This window comes from Mesoplodon mirus (assembly GCF_964341445.2).
Source record: "Mesoplodon mirus genome assembly, chromosome: 7".
NCBI classification, from domain to species: domain Eukaryota; kingdom Metazoa; phylum Chordata; class Mammalia; order Artiodactyla; family Ziphiidae; genus Mesoplodon; species Mesoplodon mirus.
Window position 1 is genome coordinate 53,693,213 of NC_138983.1, and position 26,043 is coordinate 53,719,255.

Sequence of the window (26,043 nt, forward strand, 5' to 3'; positions counted from 1 at the left end):
TGAGGATGGAATTTCTGGGTCATATGGAAACTCTATGTTTAGCATTCTGAAGAACCGTGAAAGTGTTTTTCAAAGTGGCTGCACTATTTTATACTCCCATTAGCAATGTATGAATTTCTCCACATCCTCCCTATACTAGTTGTTGGCTGTCTTTCTGATTATAGCCATCCTAATGGATTGAAGTGGTATTGTGGTTTTGATTGGCATTGCCCTAGTGATTACCCCATTCCCTTCTTTTTTTCTTATTAAATGTTCCACATTTCAGATTTATCTCACTGTGTGTGTGTGTGTGTGTGTGTGTGTGTGTGTTTAATGGACTTTATTTTTTAGAGCAGTTTTATATTCATGGCAAAATTGAGCAGAAGGTACAAAGATTTTCCATATACCCTCCACTCACACACACACATAGTCTCCCCCACTATCAACATGCCCCACCACAGTGGTACATTTCTTATTACAATTGATGAACCCATATTGATACATCATTATCAAAGTCCATATTTCATATTACAGTTCACTCTTGAGTATAGACAAATTTATAATGACATGTATCCACCATTATAATATCATACAGAATAGTTTCATTGCCCTGAAAATCCTATGTGCCCTGTCATTTCAACTCTCCCTCTCCCCTAACCCCTAGTAACCACTGATCTTTATAGTTTTATCTTTTCCAGAATGTCATACAGTTGGAATCATACAGTATGTAGCCTTTTCAGACTGGCTTCTTTCACTTAATAATATACATTTATGGTTCCTCTATGTCTTTCCATGGCTTTATAGCACACTTCTTTCTAGTGCTGAATAATATTCCATTGTCTGGAGGTACCACAGTTTATTTATCCATTCACCTGCTGAAGGGCATATTAGTTGCTTCCAAGTTACGGCATTATGAATAAACCTGCTATCCGTGTGCAGGTTTCTGTGTAGACAACAGTTTTCATCTCTATCAGGAAAGTGTCAGGGAACGTGATTGTTGGATTGTATGGTGAGAGTATGTTTTACAAGAAACTGCCAAAGTGGCTGTGCCATTCTTCATTCCCCGCAGCAATGAATGAGAGTTCCTGTTGCTCCACAACCTCCTTCCCTTTTCAACAGATATTTACTGGGCTCTTAATAAAGTTCCAAGCATTTCCACTGGGATAAAGGAGTGAACAAGAGAGATATGTCTCCTGTCTTAAGAACTTTTAGCAAGCCACTAAAAATATGAGAGGGGCCATTTCAAAGCTATGCAAAGGGGTTACTACCTTGCAAAGGGGTTACTACCTTGTCTAGGGAGTCAGAAGAGGGCTATCAGGGGAAGTAACACATAAGCTAGGACTTGAAAATAAACTGAGTTAACCAGGTGAAAAGAATTTTTTTTAATGAGATCCTCCTACGTAGAAGGATCATCTAACATAGAGGCAAGGTAGTGCATTCAAAGAAGTAAAGGAGCTTGGCTTAGACCATGAACACTTGCCTCCAGTGAGAAGACTGGCATGATTTGTAGGCAGTAGACTGAGAAGAGCATTTAAAGTCACGTTACGATTTAGACTTTGTCCTAAACACAAAGTAAGTTGTTGAAAAACTACATACACAAACACATAAATACACACATACACGTATAGAGAGATTAACAGGACTGATTTTACATTTAAAAATATATCACTCTGGCTACAAGGCAGGAAAATGTCTACAGGAGTAGTCTCCTAACTTTGATAGCAAAAAAGTTTTTTAGGAACTCCATATATGTATTTTTATTTATAAATTGTATACATACTGCTGTGTTAAGATACTACATATATTTTTTAATACATAAAATAGAAATTTTTAAAAATGATATAAATATATACAAATATAAGTTACAAAGTTTTCTTCCTGCACCCCAACAGATCATTTTTCTCACCACCTAGGGAATGAGCATCCTACTTGATAACTGCTAGTTTTAATGATGAAAACTAAACTCTGGGCTTCCCTGGTGGCGCAGTGGTTGAGAGTCCCCCTGCTGATGCAGGGGACATGGGTTTGTGCCCCAGTCTGGGAGGATCCTATATGCCACAGAGTGGCGGGGCCCGTGAGCCATGGCCACTGAGCCTGCACGTCCGGGGCCTGTGCTCCGCAACGGGAGAGGCCACAGCAGTGAGAGGCCCGTGTACCGCAAAAAAAAAAAAAAAAAAAACTAAACCCCTTGCAGGGTACACATGGAGCTTCATAATCTGGCTCCACTCATTTCTTTTTACTGAACCTGTAATTCAGTTACACCTGACTGCTTACCTGTCTCTTATCTCACACTATCATATTCTAGTCTGTTCTGATTTTGTTCAGAGCATACCCTGTCCTTTCAGCCTGGAATACTTATCCCCTTCATTATCCAATCCTGCCTCTACCTATGTCTCTGCTTATTGGAATCTTATATAACTTCTAGATCCAATTTATTTTTGATCTTCATTTATTTCAGTTTTTTTCTTTTCAAACAATTTCAAACTTCAGAAATGTTAAAAGAATAGTATAATGAACTCCTGTATATGTTCTATTCAGATTCACCAATTTTAATATTTTTAGATATATAAACTATTATTTTTCTGAACCATTTGAGTATGTTGGATACGTCATGTCCCTTTACCCCTTAATACTTCAGTGTGCATCCCAGATCCATTTTAAATGTCACCTACTAAGTTAAATCTTCCTCTGCTTCTTCCCCACATAAGTCAACCATACAAGGCATCTAAGAAATAATATTTGGCTAGGCCAGTAGTTACAGTTTTTTAAAAACACTATTTTGCCTCGAGATCTTTGTAAATGCTAAGCCCTTGTCCCAGAAACTCCTGGTTCAGTGGGTGCCCTGGTACCTGTATTTTAAAGGCCTGCCAATGATTTTGTTGAACTCAAAAGCCAAAGATCACTGTTAAATTCTAAGATTCATAAGGCATGGTCCAAGTCTCTACAGTTCACTAAAGAATCTCCAGAACCTAGCACAGAACCAGGCATATAGAGAACACTTATTAAATATTTGGTGACTGGCTGATATATATTTTTTTCTTCCTTCTCGATGATCCAGCATTTCACTTTAAAGTAACAGTATGTGTATGTGTAGTAGAGGGAAGTGAGGAATGAACTGAGAAAATATAATAGAAGAAATAAATGAGTGCCAAAGAGGAAAAAGTGTTACTTGGGTGGAATGTGGACAATAAGAACAGAAAGGCTTGCCTGGAAAGGTGACATTGGAGCTAGAGAGATTCACAGGCAGAGACAGTGAGGGAGAACGTATAAACACAGAACATACACACAGTTTGAGTCTAAATATTTAGCTAAAATAACACTCTGGTTCTGTTCTCATTGTTATCAGTTAGTGTTCCATGTTGCCACCACCTCAGGACCAGTGTGCTCCTTCCCTATGGCAGCGTGCCTCTTCCGTGCAAAGGCCAATCGGGCTCTTGTGCTCTAGGATATCACCTGGTCTCTAAGATCTTCATGTTATTTATCACCTTTCTCTCCTGTACCAGCCATCTTCACCTCTCTAATGGACTGCTCACACAGTCTCTAATATCTCCTGTCCCATTCACCTGCACCTCTTCACTTTCCTGAGTTTTCAAAAGAACTGCCTCCACTTCCTCACCTCTCTTCTGCATCCCCTCCTCAATTCTATTCCCACCAGTGAAACAGCCCTTCTCTCTCTTCATCCTCCTCAGTCTCTTAATAGCATTTAATAAGTGAAAACACATCCTCTCTAGTTTTCTGTAACACCGTATTCTCCTGGTTTTCCTATCTTGGTGTTGCTTCCTCATAGGTTCCTTTGTTGGCTCCTTCTATCCTTAACGTGTAAATCAGGGGCTGTAAATTCAAATGCCCAGAGAGGCATTTGACTAAAACAGGCTAAGTAAAAGAAAAATAAGGAACAGTGTAGAGCCTGTGGTCAACTGGACAGACCATACTAAAGAGCATAGCTTAGGCTGATTGTTACTGCATAGAAATACAGGTTCAGTGATGTTGCACCTTCTAATTATTCAAGAAAAGGCAAAGATCCGAATTTTTATGGGAACTCTCAATTTTCAAATGTGAGAAACCAGTTTAAAGCATTTTTAAATTTTAAATATGGCAATTAAAACATGTCTGGATGCCAGGTTTTGCCTTGGGTGATGAACTTGTGGTATTTATGTTCATCTTTGGGCCCTCTTCTCTATGTTCATCCTCTTGGTGATCGCATCAGTTCCCATGGTTTTAAATACCAATTATAACAATGATGTCTACACCTCACCTCTGAATTCCGATGTCACATATTTAAATGCCCATTTGATTCTTCATTGAATGTCTTACAGGCATTTCAAACATAATCAAAACAGAATGCCAGCTTTTCTCTCTACACAGCTGCTCAAACTAGAAACCTGAAAATAAACTTTGAAAATCTTTCCTTTTTTTCAACCCCCACTTTTAATGCATTAATGAGTCCTATAGACACTAACTCCAAAATACATCCTGAGTCATCCACTTTTCTCCAGTCTCCACTGGTGCTATCCTAGTCTAAGCCACTATCATCTCTCACTTGGACCATTGCAGTAGGCTCTGTTGACTGGTTTTCCAGCTTGCACTCTTACTGTCCACAAATCCATTCTCCACCGAGCAGCCAGGGAGATATTTTAAAAACACATATAGGATCATGTCACTCTCCTGCTAAAACCCTTCACTGGCTTTTAGAATAACATCCATACTCTTTACTCTGGCCTATGTTAAGACCCTATGTGATCTGGTCCCTGCCTAAATCTCTCCAACCTCATATTCTGCTACTTTCCCCCTTAACTACTAAAGAATATTAGGGGAAAATCAAAAAGTAAACAGATAATACAATATGGTGTAGTAAGTGCTGTGATAAAGGTATGCATCATATTCAGTGGGTCATCTAATTCTATCAAGAGGCTGAGGAAGGTTTAATGGAAGGCTTTCTAGAGGAAATGACACTTAACTGAGTCCTGAATGACAGACATGCCAAGTTTACCACACAAAAGAGGTTAAAGGAAGAGATATAAAAATATATATGGTACTAAAAACAGCAAATAGTTTTATATAGCTAAAGTGTAAGCTACATGTGTGAGAGTTGTGGAAAGTGAGGATAGTAAGGCAGAGGGTCCAGATTAGGACCAACCTGCCAAGGAATATATCAATAGATTTTCAAATGGGTTATCTCATTCAAAGAGAAAATGGTTGAATCAAAAGAGGCATCCCTGCCTGAAGAACACTGATAAAATTTAGCACAGTAAGCCAGTTTTCACCAGTGACACACTACAATTTATCAACAGGTACATATTTTCTAAAATATTATCCAAATTGGCACAAATAAGAAATTCAAGAATAGGAAAGTTGAGTTATTTAGGCCAAAGAAACAAATGCTAAATGTGTGAAAGCAAAAGAACACTCACTGATCCCTGAATTATACAAATTAGAAATTCTGGAGATACTTAAAGGGATCTAAGCATTTTCCTTTTCTTCTTTTGCAATTTAATTGATTCAATCACATGGGGAGTAAAACATTTAATTAATATAAGGGTGACTCAGCCAACATTTCATCACAATGTCTCCCTTTAAAAGTCTGAGACATCAAAGTGAAAATAAAATTCACATTTTTAGGAATTATCCAGAGCATTCCAAAAAACAAGTAACAGGGACAAACAAATTTGCCTGCATGGTTGTGGCTATACGTAGTGAAAACTGAGGCAGTCAAAATAGTAATGGAACCGGAATAAAGAGGTCAAATGCACCATTTGAATCTTCTAACTAGATGTTCATATTCACAGCATTTTACCACAATTTTAAGAGTCTCTCAAGCATATAAATAGAATTTCACCAAGTTGAAACCTCTTGATTCAAATATTTTGGCATGCTACCAAACTTTTTCAAGGTTACAACAGAATACAGATGTGCTCTGATACACATTTATTTTGATCCATTTGACTGACCACACTGGGGAAAGAGTGTACAAGGGCTTTGGAATCAGACCTAAACTAGCATCCCAAATCTGTTACTTACTACTTATCAACTTTGGCAAGTTGCTTAAATCTCTTTGAGACTCAGCTGCCTCAGTTGTAAAATAAAAATAACAATGTTTATCATGAAAGGCTGCTGTGAAGATTATCTAGCATGCACCTGGCATACAACAGGTATCAACAGATTTTATTTTCCAGTCTACGAAAAAAAATTCATGTACATAGAGAATGGAATCACTAGGTTTTGGAAGTAGCCACAACCCAAATTTAAAGGTCCAAGAAATACTATGAGTTCCTTTTAAATTATACCAAGATTTACCATGATGCACAAGAAGGGACCTAGAATAAATGAAAAAGGAGAAGGGCATATTACCCCCAAAGTATCAAAGGCATTAACAGTGTAATGTGTGATTATTTTAAAACCTATGAACTCAGAGTTCATTTTAGTATTATTGGTGGTATCAAAACAATGCCAGCTACAATTATAGGAATGCATGACTGTTCTTTCCAGGTGAAGCTAGCATTCACATTGGAAACAAAATGCACTCTCATATTAGAGAGGTCATAGAATGTAGTAATTAAAAGTGTGAGCTTTGGAGAGCTGTCCTAAGAAGTTTGGACTTTATCCCTAAGCTGATAAGAAGCCAATTTAGGGTATTTAAAAAGAACTTTTCTAATTGCTCCCCACCTACCCTAAAGGGAAGTGATCACTCACTCTCTTTTCTAATCTATCACTTGTCTAGTATATAATCTTATTATACTTACACACACACACACACACACACATGCCAGAAGATCCTACTTAGCCTTATCAATGTATTTTGGATTACTTTCTCCCCACACCCAATACGGATGCTGCAACATTAGTAGTAGATGAGCTACCACATTACTTTAGCAACTCTTGGGCTATCATACTAACTACACTAGTGTGGTGCACAGAATAATAGCTCCCAAAGATGTCTATGTCCTATCTCCGGAAGCTGTGAATATGCTACCTAAAATGGCAAAAATGACTCTGAAAACTTGATTAAATTAAAGGCCTTGAGATGGGGAGATTATCCTGGATCATTACAATGTGCTCAATTTAATCATCTGAGTCCTCAAAAGCAGGAACCTTTGGAAGATGTGACTACGGAAGAATGGTTAGAGAGATGTAAAATTGCTAGGTTTGAAGATGGAGGAAAATGGCCCAAGTCAAGATGGAAAAGATGGAATTTTGTGGGCAGCCACATAAACTGGAAAGGACATGGAAATTGACTCTCCCCCTAGAGCCTACAGAAAGGAACACAGACTTACCAACACCTGGACTAATGAGACTTGTATCAGAATTCTAATTTAAAGAACTGCAAGATAATAAATTTATCCTTTTTTTGGTACTTTGTTACAGTAGCAGTAGAAACCCAATACAATTACTAACAGATGGCTAGTTTATTAGTTACTAAACTGTTATCTGAAGTGCCTCTTAAAACTCTTGCCTAAGAACTTTGGCTCATCTGAAGATTCTGAAGTAAAGTAAAAACTCAAGCTATAGACTAGGAGGAAATAGTCACAATACATATAATATCTAACAAAAGGTTCACATATAGAAAATGTGATACAAAAATCAGATAGAAAAAGACAGCCCAGGGCTTCCCTGGTGGTGCAGTGGTTGGGAGTCCGCCTGCCGATGCAGGGGACATGGGTTCGTGCCCCGGTCCAGGAGGATCCCACGTGCCGCGGAGCAGCTGGGCCCGTGAGCCATGGCCGCTGAGCCTGCGCGTCCGGAGCCTGTGCTCCGCAACGGGAGAGGCCACAACAGTGAGAGGCCCGCGTACCAGAAAAAAAAAAAAAAAAAAAAAGACAGCCCAATTGTTAAATGGGCAGATGATTTGTAGAGGCACATCACAAAAGATGATACCCAAAGGGTCAATAACAAGTGCTCAGCATCATTATTCACTGGGAAATACAAATTTAAACCTCAGTGAGATATCACCACATAGCAACCCAGAATGACTAAAATTAAAAAGATAGACAAGTATAGGACTTCCCTGGTGACTCAGTGGTTAAGAATCCACCTGCCAATGCAGGGGACATGGGTTTGAGCCCCAGTCTGGGAAGATCCCACATGCCGCGGAGCAACTAAGCCTGCATGCCACAACTACTGAGCTTGCACTCTAGAGCCTGCGAGCCACAACTACTGAGCCTGCGTGCCACAACTACTGAAGCCTGCACGCCTAGAACCAGTGCTATGCAGCGAGAACCTACCGCAATGAGAGGCCTGTGCACCGCAATGAAGATTAGCCCCTGCTTCCCGCAACTAGAAAAAGCCCGCGTGCAGCAACGAAGACCCAATGCAGCCAAATAAATAAATAAATACATTAAAAAAAAAAGATTGAAAAAAAAAGATAGACAAGTATAGATGACAATGTGGAATAACTGGAATTCTCAGATATTATTGGTGGGAGTGTAAATGATCCAAACATTTTAGAAAATTGTTTGGCAGTTTCTAATAAATTTAAACATAGACTACCTTATGATCTAGCAATTCTACTTCTGGACATACAGCCCTAAAGAAATGAGCACAACTGTCCATCAAAAGACATATACAAGAATATCCACAGAATCTTTATTCATAAAAGTCTCAACTGAAAACCCAAATGCCCATTAACAGAAAAATGGGCAAATGAATTATATTCACACAATGGAATATTATATATCAATAAAAAAGAATGAACTACTGATAGAAACAACATAGATGAATGTAAAAAACATTACATCGAATGAAAGAAGCCAGATGCCAGAGTACATACTATATGGTTCCATCTATATAAAGTTCAAGAACATGCAAATTAATATATGGGCATGGAAGTCAGAATATCGGTTATCATTTTGGGGATGTGCTGACTGAGAAGGGGCACAAGGGAACTTTCTGGGATGACTGAAAATTTCTGTATCTTGATCGGGGTGGTGATTACACAGGCAAAATCTCATTGAGCTGTATGTATACTTAAGATTTGTACATTTTACTGTTTACGGAATACACCTCAATTTAAAAAAAGAAAGAATTTGGAGGGGGAAACTTTCACATGCAATGCTCCAAATATACTTTGCCTGTCAAAATATTCCCACCTTAAGTGATTTGCTTTAGTACTTTTCATACTGTTTATGAAAAAACCCTATCCAAGCCTTCAGGAAGGTTAAGTTAGTAACAAGCAAATGTTCCACAGGTAGAGGAAAAGTAAGAACACAAAATAACAACGATAATAATGGATGAGACAGAATATGGTAATTGAAGGGAGAACCAAAATAATTCTGTTTAAGAATATCTATAGCCAAGTGAGGGAAATGTTTGGACTGCCTAGGGAGGTTAAGGTATGTTAAAGAGAATGGAGCTAGAGCAATAATAATAACAGACATAATAATAAGAGAAATGAGATGACATAATGATATTCTATACTTATTTTCTTAGAAAATAATTGTCATCCAATTATTGTCTTATTCTGGCTCCAGCCTAAAACACTGAAACATAAACCACAACTGAGGCCACAAGAAGCAGATGAAGTGCCGTTACAGCTCATGCTTTCTGGCTTAGGCTATTTTCTACCTGGCTTTCTACCTTTCTACTTTTACTCTCTACCAGGCTATTTTCCTGGCCATTTCACTTCCTCACTTCCTGTTCGCTGACTACACAGGCTACTTAGCTAACTGGTTCCTGCTTCTCTGGCTGAACCTATCCCTGCATTTTGGCTTCTAGGTTGGGCATGTTTATTTAAAGTGTAGTCATATAAAACCACAAATGCATATGCACAAAGATTAGGAACCATTAACTAATAAAATACTGTTTCTGTTGGGTGATGGGATTACGGGTATTTTGCATTGTCTTCCAAATTTGTCTTCAATGTTACTATATTCCTTTTTCCACTAACTAGAAAAAAAGACCATTGATGTTTCTGGCAATGTCTGGAAAACTGGGACTAAATAAAGGGGAAAAAATAAGTTAGTAAACAAGTTATGAAATGATTTCTGAAGTTCCTTTCCACAGCATATTGATTTTATCTGTTTCACTGCTAAGTGTAATTGCTATAATCTAAAAGATTATTAGTCTAGTACGCAGTCCACTCACTTTCCCCATGACAAATGGTATAATATTCTTAAGATCACTTCAGATGTCTTTGATTCAGTATGGCAGTGACTACTGTAAGTATGATTGCACTAAACTTAAGGCTACTCCATGCAAAGAATTTCCAGTGGTCCTTTCCATGGGGAAATGACTTTGTGATATTTCTATTTCAGCACTGAAGTCTATTTCTACTCTACTTTATTAATGTTTTGACTATTTTCAACAGACTTTTTCTGCTCTACTTTATTAATGTTTTGACTATTTTACCACTCATTTTTTCTTGTTGCCAATTACCCACTCATTTAGATAACTGCATAACAAATACATTTGTACAACTACAAATAGATTTTGTTGTTTATATGCAATTCATCTCTCCTCAATGTAGTATAAACTCTCTGGGGACAGGCTTTGTCTTTTTATGCTGGCACATAGTATGTACTCAAAATTATTTGTAAAGGAAAGTGAACCTATTTCTTTTTTTTTTTTTTTTTGCGGTACGCGGGCCTCTCACTGTTGTGGCCTCCCCCGTTGCGGAGCACAGGCTCTGGACGCGCAGGCCCAGCGGCCATGGCTCACGGGCCCAGCCGCTCTGTGTCACGTGGGACCCTCCCGGACTGGGGCACGAACCTGCGTCCCCCACATCGGCAGGTGGACTCCCAACCACTGCGCCACCAGGGAAGCCCAGGAAAGTGAACCTATTTCTGTTTTAAAGGAATAAGATAAACAACAATTTGTGACTTTGGGAGTAAAGAGAAAAATTAAATTTCATGAAAAAAACAAATCTCATGGAAAGGGCTTCCTTTGGTTTGTTCTATTTTAGACAATGCACAGTTGTAAATAACTGTCTTATGGCATAATGATTAAAAGCATATATATTTGGGTTCAAGGTATGGCTCTACCATTTACTCATTGTGTGATCTTAGTCAAGTTACTGCTCTTCTCAGATATTACCTTTATAAAATGAAGTTGAAGAGTTCCTCATAGATTGTAGAGAATTTTAAATGACATAATAATATAATTTAATGTATTTCCCACAGAGCCTGGTATATAATAAATGCTCTATGAATGACAATTACTATTATCTCTCTAAACTCCACCAACATTAGCAGCAAATTTTATGACCTCATAAAAAGTAACGACTAAGCCAATACCACATGAAGCTTGGAAAATGTTAAGAGTCCTAACATCAAATACTAATAGCAACCAGGCAGGCAGAATTTAGCATCAAATAATTTGTCTTTACTTTTCAATTTATTCTCCTAGTTTTATTATGGGACAAGGAGTATTAAATTCACTTGAATTCTTCATCGTCCTTCTCTATATATAAGCAGAAATGATTTTGCTGATTTTAAAAATGTTTACTTAAAACAAGTATTAGGTTCTTAATCCTCCCCTCCTTTTTTTTTTATTTTGGCTGCCCCAGGTCTTAGTAGAGGCACGTGGGATCTTCACTGCGGCATGCAGGATCTTTAATTGTGGCATGCAGACTTCTTAGTTGTAGCATGCAGACCTCTTAGTTGCAGCGTGCGGACTCTTAGTTGGGCATGTGAACCCTCAGTCATGGCGTGCGTGCGGGATCTAGTTCCCGGACCAGGGATCAAACCTCGGCCCCCTGCATTGGGAGCGTGGAGTCTTACTCACTGGACCACCAGGGAAGCTCCCCCCACCTTTTAATAGCAAGTTTTACTAAGAGACCTGTTAGAAAAATAATCAGAGAAGACATTTTTTATTCTTCTATTGATGTGTTATGAGCATCTCTTCCTTTCATAAAATGTGCATATTTGGGATAAAAATAAACAAAGAGGAAGAGAAAATATTAGACAAAGGGACTGGGTGGTTCCAAAGCAGCTATAACTGGGCAGGTGGACTAAACTGAAATCAGGCTTATTGGAAGAACTGGCAATTGCTCAAGGATATGGGATGGGAAAAAATATTTTAAAAGTAATGTCTGTAACTCTTAACCTCCCTAATTCTTCCTCACTGTACTTGGTACCTTTTCTTTTATAACACCACACTGTTAGTGCATACTTAATTATAAAATTATTTGATTAATCTCTTTCCCCTGCTAAACTCTAAGCTCCAATGAACAATGGTTTGAGAGCAAGACCTAGCACATAACTGACTCTCAGTAAAAATTTGTTGAATTAAAAAATGACTAAATTCTTAGTAAATCCAGGCTCTAAGCCAGAACACAACAACTCTCATAAATTACTAACAATCTGTTCCTAATATACTTCTACACAATGCCAAAATTTCCAATTCCTTCTGCAAAATCTCCCTCAACTCCAAAAAGTTCATATCAACTAAGTAGTTATTATAAATTTTTGGTCATAAGATTAAGATACTGAAAAATCTTATATGGTATTCAGTAAATGTCCTTGATTTGTTAATCGAATCTGTTTCCAGATAAAGTTTGTTCCCTGTATGTGTGTGTGCATATGTGAATCTCTCTCATACACACACACACATACAAATTTTCTTTTTGGTGGGGAGACTTATCTCAGTGAAAAATTCAAACAAGTACATGAAAAATAAGTCCTAGCAAAAATGCCTGTTGTTTAAAATAAAGTATCCATTCATTCATCAAACAGCCTCATGTATTTGGTTTGCACCAGGTATTGCTGAATGCCAGAAATCCAGAAAAGTAAGAACTCAGCTGCTTTCAGGAAGCAAAGCTTAGTCTTGTAGAAGGGACAGACTTAAAAACCATTCTTATTCAAACTTTGCTGATTTGCCCAATATTGCCTTTTAGACCTTCTCCTTGTGCCCCAATTCAGGATCCAATGAAGATACTGCATGTAGTTGTCCGTCTCTTTTAATCTGGAACAGTTCCTCAGCCTTCCTTTGTTTTCATGACTTTAACATTTGTTTAAAAAAAAACAAAAACAGGTTGGTTGTTTTATAAAATAACCCTCACAAACTGGGTTTTTCTGATTGTTTTCTCATCATTTGGTTCAGGTTATGCACTTCTGGCAATAATATTGTATAAATGATGTTGTTTCCTTTTCAGTGCATCACACCAGGAAGAATCAGTTGTTAGTTTATACTGTTATTAATGATGTTAGGATTGATTACTTGAATAAGGTGGTATCTGCCAGATTTCTGTACTGTTACCATTTTTCCATCTGTAACTAATGAGTACGTAATTCGTCAGGAGATACTTTCAGGCTGTGTAATCATCATGTTCCCAAATATTTTCACCCAATATTTTTAGCATTCACTGATGACTCCTGAATCAATTATTATGATGATGGTTGCAAAATGATGATTTTAAAAAACCCTATCATTCTGTTTACATTTATTAGTTGGCAATTCTACTCTTTTAAAAAAAAGCTTTCTGCTTCTCACACCATTTGTTTGTTAGTATCAGTATGAGCTTGTGCATTCTTTTTTTATACCATGTGTTACATAACCCATTACAGTCATTTTCCATTTGGAAGCTCAAATTTTCAGTTTGGCCAAACTGCCTTCTGTGTCATTTTGACATTATTCCCTCATTTTTTGAGCCCTTTCTTACTTTCTGGAGTGACAAGATGTTCCAGACTCATCTCACGCTTTCCCTGCCCTATCCCAGAAATGAGGCATTTCTCCAAGAAGCCTTAAGTTCCTTTTAGTGAGGAAAGATTTTTAGAAACCAAGGTGTGGACACTAGGTATGTTCATTGCTACTTAAGACTCATTGCTTCCAGACCCTTTCAGAGGATAGAACATGTGAAATCTTTTTTTATTTTTAATCATAATGATACCTCAGATTTCAATGTTCTCTCAGGGTTCTTCCTTGCCTTCCTCCATCCAAATTTGTATCTCCTTCTTCTACATGAGAACCCTAGCCCCCAACAATATCAATATATTTCCTCATTTGCTTAATCCTAAAATGCAAAGATAACTTCAGAATTGCTATATTCATACCATTACTGACAATAAAAAGTAAATAAATAAATACACAGTAAATAAAGTTAGTAAAGTAAGGTTCAATATCTCACTGAATTCTCTTTCTGTTTTCAAATTGGGTATATGAGAAAACCATTTCAAAGTTAACTGGATTAATACTTTCCTCTTACGTGGTTATGTTCTCTGTTTGATAAAGAGTACAATACATTTAAAAAATTAAGATTTTTTTTAGAATAGTTTCAGGTTCACAGCAAAATTAGGCAGATGGTACATATATTTCCCATATAATGCCTGTCCTCCTCACTCCCCCCAACCCTCTGGCTTCCCCCCTTATCAACACCACTCCCCCAGAGTGGTACATTTGTTACCACAGATGACTCTACACTGACACATTATTAGCACCCCAAGTCCATAGTTTACATTACAATTCACTCTTGGTTTTGTATATTCTATGGGTTTGGAAAAATATATCCACCATTACAGTATCATACACAATAGTTTCATGATCCTAAAAATCTTCTGTCCTCTGCCTATCACCTCTCTCCCCCCAACACCTAGCAACCACTGATCTTTTAACTGTCTCCACAGTTCTGTCTTTTCCAGAATGTCATATAGTTGGGATCATACAGTATGTAGCCTTTTCAGACTGGTTTCTCTCACTTAGTAATACACATTTAAGGTTCCTCCCTGTCTTTACAGTTTGATAACATACTTCTTTTTGGCACTGAATAATATTCCATTGTCTAGAGGTACCACAGTTTCCTGATCCATCCACCTACTGAAGAACATCTTGGTTGCTTCCAAGTTTGGGCTTTACGAATAAAGCTGCTTTTGTGTAGACATACGTTTTCAACTCCTTCGGGTGAATACCAAGGAGAGTGATAGCTGGATAGTATAGTGAGAACACATTTAGTTTTCTAAGAAACTGCCAAACTGTCTTCCGAAGTGGCTGTACCATTTCACATTCCCACCAGCAATGAGTAAGAGTTCCTGTTGCTCCACATCCTGCATTTGGTGTTGTCAGTGTTCTGAATTTTGGCCATTCTAATAGATGTACAGTAGGATCTTATTGTGGTATTAATTTGCATTTCCCTGATGACATATGATGTGGAACAACTTTGCATATTATTTGCCATCTGTGTATCTTCTTTGATGAGGTGTCTGTTAAGGTCTTTGGTGCATTTTTTCAATCAGGTTGTTTGTTTCCTTATTATTGACTTTTACATTTATATTTTATGTACAAAAAAGATCTGTGTGTATTTTGGATTAACAGTCCTTTATCCGATGTGTCTTTTGCAATTTGTTTTTCTTTGTATTCAATTTTAGGGTCTCTCTTCCTCATTTCCCCAACTCCTGTTCTGGTTGATCTAATTATATTCTTTGAATATGTGAAATCATAACAAGGTTGCAAAAATAAAAATACAAAAGGGTTTACTCAGAGAAGTGTCACTCCCTCCTCTAGCCTTTCCACCCACCCCCGTAGAAACTAATTCCATTATTTTTCTGGTTCATGCTATCTATGTCTTTTTTTGAAAAACTAAGCAGATGTACGTATATTTTATTTCCCCTTTCTCCAAGAAAAAAATTATATACCGTGTGTGTGTGTGCGCGCGCGCGCGTGCACATACTTTTACATGCTGCATCTTTTACTTAACAATAAATCCTGGAGATCACTCCATATCAGTTCAGAGACGTTCCTCACCCTTTCTGTACCTTCATAATACTCATTGTGTAGATTCACCAGTTTATTCAACCAATTTCCAATATATGGGCTTTTAGGTTGTTTACATTATTTTGTAATTAAAAATAATTCTGTGATAAACAATCTTGCACACATTTAATTTTGAATTACAGGAGATATATCTTCACAGAAAATTTTTTTAAATGTGGTTGCTGAGTCAAAGGGTAAATGCATATACAGTTTTGTTAGATGTTGACAAATTCACCTACAAAAATTTTGCATTCTCACCAGCAATGTGTGAAGAGTACCTATTTCTCCCACAGCCTTGCCAAGAGTGTGTTGTCAAGTGTTTCACTTTTTGTCAATCTGATAAGAGAAAAATAATGTATCACTGTAGCTGGATATCTTTTCTTATATACGCTGGCTATTCTGTAGCATCTTTTTTGGAGAATGTTCTGTCTGTCTTTATTTCTACTGGATGTTTGGCCCTTTTTATCCTCAATATTTAAAAGTCATTTTTGTATCAGGGATTTTAAACCTCTATCCTTAGTGATTGTCACAAATATTTTCACAATTTGGTCTTCTGCTTTGGACTTTGCATATGGTATTCTTTGCCATGCCAAAGGTTTTATTTAATTAGCCAACATTTTATTACATCTGGATTTTGAATTATAGTTGTAAATACTTTCCCACACACTGAATATAGAATAATTCACATGTTTTCTTCTAGTACTTGCAAGATTTTAAATCTATATATTTTTGGCTGCGTTGGGTCTTCATTGCTGCATGCTGTCTTTCTCTAGTTGTGGCGAGTGGGGGCTACTCTCCGTTGCTGTGAGCGGGCTTCTCATTGAGGTGGCTTCTTTTGTTGCAGAGCACGGGCTCTAGGCACGTAGGTTTCAGTAGTTGTGGCATGCGGGCTCAGTAGTTGTGGCGCACGGGATTAGTTGCTCCACGGCATGTGGGATCTTCCCGGACTAGTGCTCCAACCTGTGTCCCCTGCATTGGCAGGCTATTCTTAACCACTACACCACTAGGGAAGTCCCACGAGATTTCAGTTTTTACATTTAGGTCGCTAATCAATTTAGAACATATTCACATGTATAATGTAAGGTATACATCTATTTTATTTTTCCAAATATCATTTACTAAAATATTCATCTTTGCCCCAATGCTCAGAGATGCCATCTTTACCATACACTAAACTCTAATATGGATTTGGGTCTATTTATGATTTTTCTTTTAAATTCCACTGTATTATCTATCAAAATATCTGTACTCTACTATTTTACTGAGGCAGGTTTTGCAGTATGTTTTAATATATAGGAGGATTAGTACATCCTTCTAGCTCTTCTTTTTTAAAGACTGCCTAGATATCTTTGCATGTTTATATTTTAATATGAACTTTAGTATCAACTTGTTTAATTAAAAAATACTTATTGGGTTTTTTGAATTATTTATTTATTTATTTATGGCTGCGTTGGATCTTCGTTGTGGTGTGCGGGCTTCTCATTGCAGTGGCTTCTCTTATTGCGGACCGTGGTCCCTAGGCTCGCGGGCCTCAGTAGTTGTGGCTCGCAGGCTCTAGAGCGCAGGCTCAGAAGTCGTGGTGCACAGGCATAGTTGCTCCGCAGCATGTGGGATCTTCCCGGACCGGGTCTCGAACCCATGTGCCCTGCATTGGCAGGCTGACTCATAACCACTGTACCACCAGGGAAGCCCCCTACTTATTGGTATTTTTATTAGTATTATTTATTAGATATAACTGACATCTTTCAGTTTTCTTAAGTTATTCAAGAACAACTTTTCATTTGTTCAGGTTTACTTTCATGTCTTTCAGAAGTGTTTTAAGTTTTCTTAATATAGGTTTTACAGATATCTTGTTAAACTTATTTTTTTATATTTATCCTGTTGGATGTTATTTTAAATGGGATTTTCTTCTCTATTATATATCTAATGGGATATTGTTTGTATATATGAAGGCTATTGCTTTTTGTGATCATTTTAAACCTGATACTGAATAGTTTTATTGTTTGAATAAAAATTGTTTGCTTGATAACTGATTTTCTAGGCTAGAGCTTTCAGGAATGCCATGACAGATGTAAATAGAGATAGTTTTCCTTCTTTTCCAGTCCTTAATCATTTTCTCTGGTATAGATGTATTGATTAATACCTCCAGTACTCTGTTAAATAGCAGTGGAGACAGACACACTTGCCTTGTTTTGACCTTCATAGGAATGCTTCTAGGGCTTCCACACTGAGTAAAATGCTAGCTTTAGGACTGATGTGTGTATATTATCATGTTAAGACAGGATTTGTGAATTTCTGTTTTCTTGAGTTTTTCTTTTTAAAGCTGAATTTTGACAAAGGCTTTCATAGCATCTATGGAGATAATCATGTGGTTTTTCTTCTTAAATCAATTAATATAGTAAATTGCATGAATGGATCTCCTAAATTTGAATTGTCTTCCATTCTGGGCACAAACTCCATTTGTCTTGATGTTTTATTTCCCTAATGTCTAACTAGATTCTGTTTACTGTTTACTACTTTTTAAAAGAAGAAAACAGAGAGTTAGAAAACTTTACATATCTTGTTTAATAATACAATTCTCCAAAAATCTTTTAAAACCAAAAGATGTTTTGTCCTTTAAGTTTGGCACAAATTCATTTGATAGCAAAACGTGACCTAACTGGACATGAGACTATTTATAGCGATTATTTAGCCTAGTTTCTGTGAATATTCACACGTTAAGCAGCAATATGGATATGTTCACCTACAGGGTGCTGTCCCAGGTTTTGGTGGGCTTAGTATACTATAGCAAACACAGTCTATTAACTTTCTAGAATTCAAAAACAATCTGAGTTCAGAAATACTTCTGGTCCCAAGGATTTGGATAAGGACTTGTTAATGTATATTAGTGATGTAACTGGAAAACATTAAAAGAAAGAAATTGAGCTCAAGCGCTTTCTCTGAACTTCAGAGAATGAACTTTATAAGGATGACTTTCCATGAAGAGATACTGATACAAAGAGACCTGTCTAAAAATTATCCCCCAACTTTCTTCAGTTGGAAGAAGGTTACAGGAAAAAATAATTTAGAAAATATGTTCCTCCATATATTCACAAGAATATTAGAAGAGGGCAGATTACTGTATGTGGAATAGTTTCTCAAATCATCGTATCTGTATAAAGATCAAAAAATAACTTTAGGTCTTTAACATGCAAAGGAAATCTCTTAATAAGACCCGATCCTTGGGCTTCCCTGGTGGCACAGTGGTTGAGAGTCTGCCTGCCGATGCAGGGGATGTGGATTTGTGCCCTGGTCTGGGAAGATCCCACATGCCGCGGAGCGGCTGGGCCCGTGAGCCATGGCTGCTGAGCCTGCGTGTCTGGAGCCTGTGCTCCGCAACGGGAGAGGCCACAACAGTGAGAGGCCCGCGTACCGCAAAAAAAAAAAAAAAAAAAAAGACCCGGGACCTTGTTAAGAGAGAACAGAAAATCCTCAGAGTGACAAATAGTATTCATCTATCTTGAACAATCAGGAGTGGCTGCCTGGATTCTACCTGTCAAGGACAACAGGAAAGTAGTTGTATTCTACTAGAGAAGGGTTATAGCACCTATACATGCTAGCACTGACATATATATATATGTATATATATATATATATATATTTTTTTTTTCCTGCTCTACTATTTTCTTTCTTCCTTCAACACCACCTCTGAGATGTAAGGACTAAATATCCCTCCTTCTTTCACACAGTGTGCACATTCCTCCATTTCCTGTGTCCACTGGTTTTTATTTTTTAAACAAGTACTGAGATATACCATTAAGTTCACTCATTGTAAGTGTACAGTTTTAGGAGTTTTAGTAAATTTAAAGAGTTGTGCTACCATCATCACAATCCAGTTCTGTGATAATTCCATCACCCCCCAAGGTTCTCTTATGCCTATTAGCAGTCAACATCCACTCTAAACCCCAAGTAACTAATTACTTGTTTTTATCTCTATCATTTTGCCTTTTCTAGAAATTTCATATGAATAGGATCATATAATCTGTGGTCCTTTTCGTCTTTTGGTTCCTTTCACTTGGCATAATGTTTTTAGGGTTCATCCGTGTTGTTACATGTATCAGTAGTACTTACAAAAAGTATCATTCCTTTTTGTTTGCTAATAATTTACTTAGTATATCTGCACTGATATTGATTCACGATATTAGTTCTTAATTTTCTTTCTTATGGCATTTTTATTAGGTTTACATAATAATGTTGTTTGCCTCATAAAAAGAATTTGGAAGTTTTCTTTCATTATCTATGCTTGAAAAAATTTATGTAGCATTGGGACTATCTGGTCTATGAAGGTTTATTAGAACTCTCTGTGAAACTATCTGGACCCAGTACTTTTGTGGAGGAATTCCTTAATAAGTTACTCTATTTCCTATACAGAAATTGGTCTGTTCAAAGCTTTCTATCTTTGGGGTCAATTTTGACAAATTGTAATTTCCTAGGAAATTATCCAATTTATTTATTTACATAGAGGTTTAAAATTTTTTTTCCTTTGTTTCAGTGGATATTTCCTCTCTGTCATTTAATGTTTGTTTGCTTCCTGTTTTCTAAAGTTAGCTAGTTGTCTACTTTTTCTTAAAAAAATAGATTTTGATTCACTAATTAGAACATTTTTCTGTTCTCTATCTTGTTACTTTCTGCTTTTATCTTTATAATTTCCTCCCTTAAACTTTCATTTGGTTTATTTTGCAGTCTTTTTCTTGCCTTTTGAGTTGGGATTTTAATTAATTTTTACCTTTAGTTTTTATCTTTTATTATTATTTAATTGTTTAAGCCTATGTATTATGCTCTGATGGCTGCTTTATATAAATCCCCATAGATTTTGATATGCAGATTTTTTATGACAACTGTATTTTAGTACTCCTATAATTTCCATTTCTATTTTCCCTTTCAACCAAGAGTTAACAGAAGATTTAAAATTTCAAAGAGGAAGAGCTTTTTTATGGTTTGAATTTGTTGTTAATTTCTAGCATGGATGCACTGTGACCACAGGATGTTGTTTTAATATTTTTACTTAATAGAACTTACTGTTTTGTTTTTATGAATGTTCTTAATAGAACTTAACTGTTTTGTTTTTATCAATGTTCTATGTGTACTTCAAAAGAAGGTATATTCTCTATTATAAGGGTGTAAAGTTCAGCATAAAGCCATAAGATCTATTTCATTGGTTATGCTCTTTAGGTCTTCCAGATATTATGATATATTTTGTTCACTTCATCTGTCTTGTACTGAGTGTGGCATATTAAAATCTTCTATTATTCGTATGTTTCTATCTATTTCTCTTTGTATTTCTTGTAGTTTCTGCCATATAATAGTGGTGGTTGTATTATTTGGTAGAGTTATTAAAAACTTGTATTTTCACTTTGAATCATGGCTTCAACATGAAAAACATCCTTCTTTGTCACACAATGCTTTTTGAAGGGAATTCTACTTTATATGATATCAGGATCACTACCCCTGCTTTCTTATTATTTGTTTCTAACTTTTCTGAATCACTTTGCCTTAGTTTTAGATGTGTCTTTTGTATATAGCATAAAGTTCAATCCTAATTGCTGATCAAATTCAAAAATCTTTTTCTTTTGATATTAAGTTAAGCTGATTCATTTTGATTCATATGACTGATGTTTAATCTCAACTCTGTCATATTGTTTTATTATAATAGTTACATATATTACTTTATATTTAATGTATTTCTCTAAGTGAAATTATCTTTTTTGTACTTAATTCTTTTGGTATTTAGAAAAGAGGCTTTTTTGGCCTAGGGGTTACTTTTGTACTTATGCCTTTTATAGAACCCTGAGCTCTCCCCTTTATTTTCTTAACCTTTTACTATCTAGTTTGTTACTTTTAGATCATATTCTTCAATACTCAACTTACTACATAGGCAATAGTCAATCAACTTATTCTACTTTGCCCTTTCCTTCTCCCATTTAAAAAACTGCATTCTCTCTACTTTACCACACCATATAATGTCCATATACTATTCTTCAGTCCTTATCACATCTGTTTTAGTCTTAGATCTATAGTTAAATGTGTTAAATGCTCATCATCAGACATTTTGCCCAAGTTTGCCCAGTCTTCTCTTAGTTGGATGAACATCATTCTCTAGTACAATGCAGTCAGTAGAACTTTCTGTGATGAAGGCAATGTTCTATACCTGCATTGCCCAATACAGTAGCCATAAGCCACATATGGGTACTGAGCACTTGAAACATGGCTAGTGTGACAGAGGAACTGAAATTTGCATTTTATTTAATTTTCATTTATTTAAATTTAATTTACCACATTTGGCTAGCAGGTACTAAATCAGAGAGAGCAGTACTCATGGATTCATCAGGAAGGAGTCATGTGTACAGTTTTCAATGAGTACTTGTATGTTTAAAACTATCTTTCTATAACCTGGATAACTGAAAAACAATTTGGTTGGAATATAAAATCTCTGGTTTGCACTAAAAATGCAGTTCCACTGATGCCTTTCTTTTTATGTTGCTGATGAGGTCTAGTGCCAGCCTAATTTTCTTGCCCTTATAAGTAGTCTGGTCTTTTTCCCTGGAGCTGTGAGGATTTTTCTCATTTTTAAAATCCAGTAATTTTACTAGTCTCTTTCAGAGTTGACCATTCCAAGTCAGTTTTATGAGACAAAAATGGACTTTTCAATATCTAGATTTGGGTCTTCTTCCATTTCCAAAGAGTCTTCTTTCAAATTAATTTGAAAATTACAATTTTAAATATAAGATGTTTCATTGTTTTATTTTCCTTCTTCAGGGACTCCAATTACAGTTGTATTGAATCTTCTTTGTCTGTCTTCCATTTCAATCACTTTCTCTCTGACCCTTTTTATTTCTTTATCTCATTTTCATTCTCTTGCTTCTCTTTCTTAAATAGCCCTTATTAAATACTCAACACATTGTAATTCAGGCTTAATTTCTTTCCTAACTTTAATCAATTCTAATTTTATTTCTTTTGGGGGTGAGGAAGCTATTTCTGTTATTACTTTTTATTTTTTTAATTAATTTTTATAGGAGTTATTAGTTTTTAAATTTTTATTCATTTATTGGTTTGAGGCTAATTCAGTTAGGAGTACTGTGCTGCAGTTTCTTTCTGCTTTATAATTAGTTGTGGGGAAAGAACATCCATGAGCCAAAAGGTATTGATTCTCATTTTCTGTTTTTTTATGACAGTAGCTTTGCATGGATGTCGACTGATTTTGCAGGGGTTCCACTTTGTGGAAAGAGTAAAGGTTTGGGGTGGCTTAAAAGATTTCAAGTTCAAGCCTGCTCCCTTCTGAATAGTAAAGGTTAGTGTCCTTTTTCATATACATTTATTTGTTTTGGTGGCAGGGCGGGGTGCAGGGAGAAGGGTCTAACGTATTTTATAGTTGTTTTGTTTCAGTAGGATCTTAATTCCTCACTCTAACTTCCTTCTTTCCCTACACTTACACATTTCCAATGGCTATCTTCCTCTTTCTAGTTATTTCTTTCCCAGAAGTAATACCTTTCCCAAACTGCCACTTTAGGTCTTGTACACTTTCAAGCCCTTTATTATGTACTTTAAAGTACTGCGTACTTTATCAAGTACTATGATTTACCAGGTCTCATAACGTTTTCAGAAATTTTGCATTTATCATGAAGCTTTCTCTTTCTATTGGTGTTTTGTCAGATTAAGCCCTCAACTCTTCTCTCCTCTTTTCCATATAGTTTTTCAAACCTCCCCAAGTCTAAAACATTAAAGACAGTTCTGCTAGAATGTGGTGTTTATTTCTTGTTTAAAAATGATTTGACGTTGATGGTATTCTTTTTCTCTTAGTAAGGTTGAAAGTGTGGGCTAAGTGTGGTTTTATTTACTTTCCTTCTTAATCTGTATGGTTTTCTAGAAGCATGAATGGACAAATTCTAACTCAGTATTATCCTAGGGCAACTTGGAAGTTCCTCAAATCTTTTTATTCTTATTGTTATTACTGATTGTGATTTGTTGGTATTTTATAAACATTCTTAAAACATCCCAGGAATTAAAGCAAAGGGCTAAGTTTGTGGACAAGTATTCCTTTTGAAGATGAATGAAGTAACTTTCTCACAACACCACACATATGAGAAACAGATTCAGAAATTAAACTCTCTCATATGCAATGACTAATTATATAAAATCTGATATGATATTCTATAGCTTACAGTTTTGTGGTAATTAGAGGTCCTTTCTGCCCATGTGTAAATAATATCTACCTTGAACTAAAACAAAAGAAATTGTGTTTAATTTAGAAAGTTACATAAAAGAAGCAAACTAGAATCTACTTTCTTTGCTATTTTTGTCTTTATGATGATAATGCAAGGACATGAAAGAGTGGTTTTCCCATCTTAGGCTCTGGTAAAGTTCACTCATCCCTCCATGTAACATTTACTGAGGACCACTAACTTGCCAGGCAATAGGGATACACAGATAACTAAGACACGGTCCCTGTCTCACAGACAAGTAGAGGAACAGGAGTAAGTTGCAGATGATCAGATATAGTAGAATATCCTTTACAAAAAGTTTTAAAATATGTGAATGATATTTTTCATATTTTTCAGGATACATACATATATAGTATAAATACAAAAACGTGAGAAAATGATAATCAAATTCAGTATAGAGGTTAACTCTAGCAGGGTGAGCTGGGAGGAAGTTGGGAATAAAATCAAGCAGAAGTAGAAAGGGAGCTTCAACTTTACCTATAGTAGTTTATTTCTTTAAAAAAGAAAAAGTAAGAACTGAGACAAATATTGCAAAGTGTTAAGATCTGACAAAGAAGGATGGTGAGATACATGGATATATTTGTTATATTATCCTTGTTCTTTTCTGGATGTTTGAAATATCTTGTTTTTTTTAATTTATTCAAAATACAGTTCAAATATTGGCAAGATTTATGGAGTTTTAATTCAGAAGTTTCAGAATGTGCTCAAGTTGTATAATAAACAACACAATTGAGAAACAATTTTAGGAAAGAATGAGAAAAACAGTCTGTCTGAATACGGTACATCATTTTTTTTCACATAATTTTTTAGATGAAGTGTTATACATACCTGTGAGTGCTAAATAGGAAGCAATGTACCGCTTTTCCAGTCCACCTCTAACACTCTGAATTGCACCAAAAATTGGAGGTATAATCATAATCAGGTTACTCACTGTATTCCCTATAGAAAAAAAAAAACACAAGAAGATAATGAGATTAATCAATACTACTTTAAATAAAAATATACACAGTTAGCCCTTAGCAAAAATTAAGTAGGTGACTTCTTAGAAAGATGATGGAAAGATATTTATAAGGTGCTAAAGGAAAATAGTTCTCTACTCAACAAAAATATCATATAAAAATCAAAGTAAAATACAGATAACTTCAGACAAATGAAACTAAGAATTTTCAACCAGAACATCCACTAAAGGAACTTCTAAATTCTCAAGGTAAAAAGCAAAAGTATCTCAGAAAGAAACTCAAAGATAAGCAAAGTGTGAGTTGGAAAAAGCAGCTTACACCAATGCTACTGCAAGGGTGGTCCATGGATAACAGTATGACAAGATAAAATACAGAACTGAGTTAATTTGTCTCTTGAAATGAATGACAACAAATCAGAGCTTGCATTTTTCATCTCTTCTTAAACTTTAATTTTTGTGGCAATGTTTTTAGTTCCTAGTTTCTGTTTCTAGTAAACACAAAAGGCAATGGATCTTGATCTGATTTTTGATCCTCTCCTTACAAAAACAGAACTGAAACATGAATAGCAAAGAAACAATAGAAACCGTAATAGCAGAAATAAATAGTAAAATGGCTAAACTATTTTGTATATTGATTCTGGGTAGTATTTTGTACATTTATTCTGGGAATATAGTGGCACAAAACATTCAAAATTCCAAATTTGTGATTTTCAACATAGGAGCTGATATCAGGACAAATATCAATTAATGGACATATACAAAACACTCTACCCTACAACAACAGTACATACATTCTTCTCAAGTGCACATAAACATTTTCCAGGATAGAGCATATGTTAGGCCATAAATTAAGTCTCAATAGACTTAAAAAGGCAGATATAAAGTATCATACAAAATATCTCTTACAACCACAAAAGAATGACGTTAGAAATAAATAACAGAAGGAAAACTGGAAAATTCACAAACCTGTGGAAATTAAACAAAATATTATTAAACAATCAATGTATCAAAGAATAAATCACCAACCAAATTAGAAAATACTTAAGAGATGAATTAAAATTAATACACAACATACTAAAATTAATGGGATGTAGTAAAAGCAGTGCTGAGTGGGAAATTTACAGCTATAAGTGCTTACATTTAAGATCTTCCAGCTGAAATGAAAGAATGTTA

At 35.8% G+C, this 26,043-nt stretch overlaps 1 protein-coding gene across 1 annotated transcript in view; it reads right to left on the bottom strand.

Annotated features, from left to right (window-relative positions):
* Positions 1-26,043, bottom strand: part of ACER3 (alkaline ceramidase 3) — a 199,906-nt gene that overhangs the window by 101,377 nt on the left and 72,486 nt on the right. Inside the window, exon 2 of the mRNA XM_082627875.1 lies at positions 24,741-24,851. Coding sequence (XP_082484001.1) covers positions 24,741-24,851 — 111 coding nt within the window. The remainder of the gene's footprint in view (positions 1-24,740; positions 24,852-26,043) is intronic.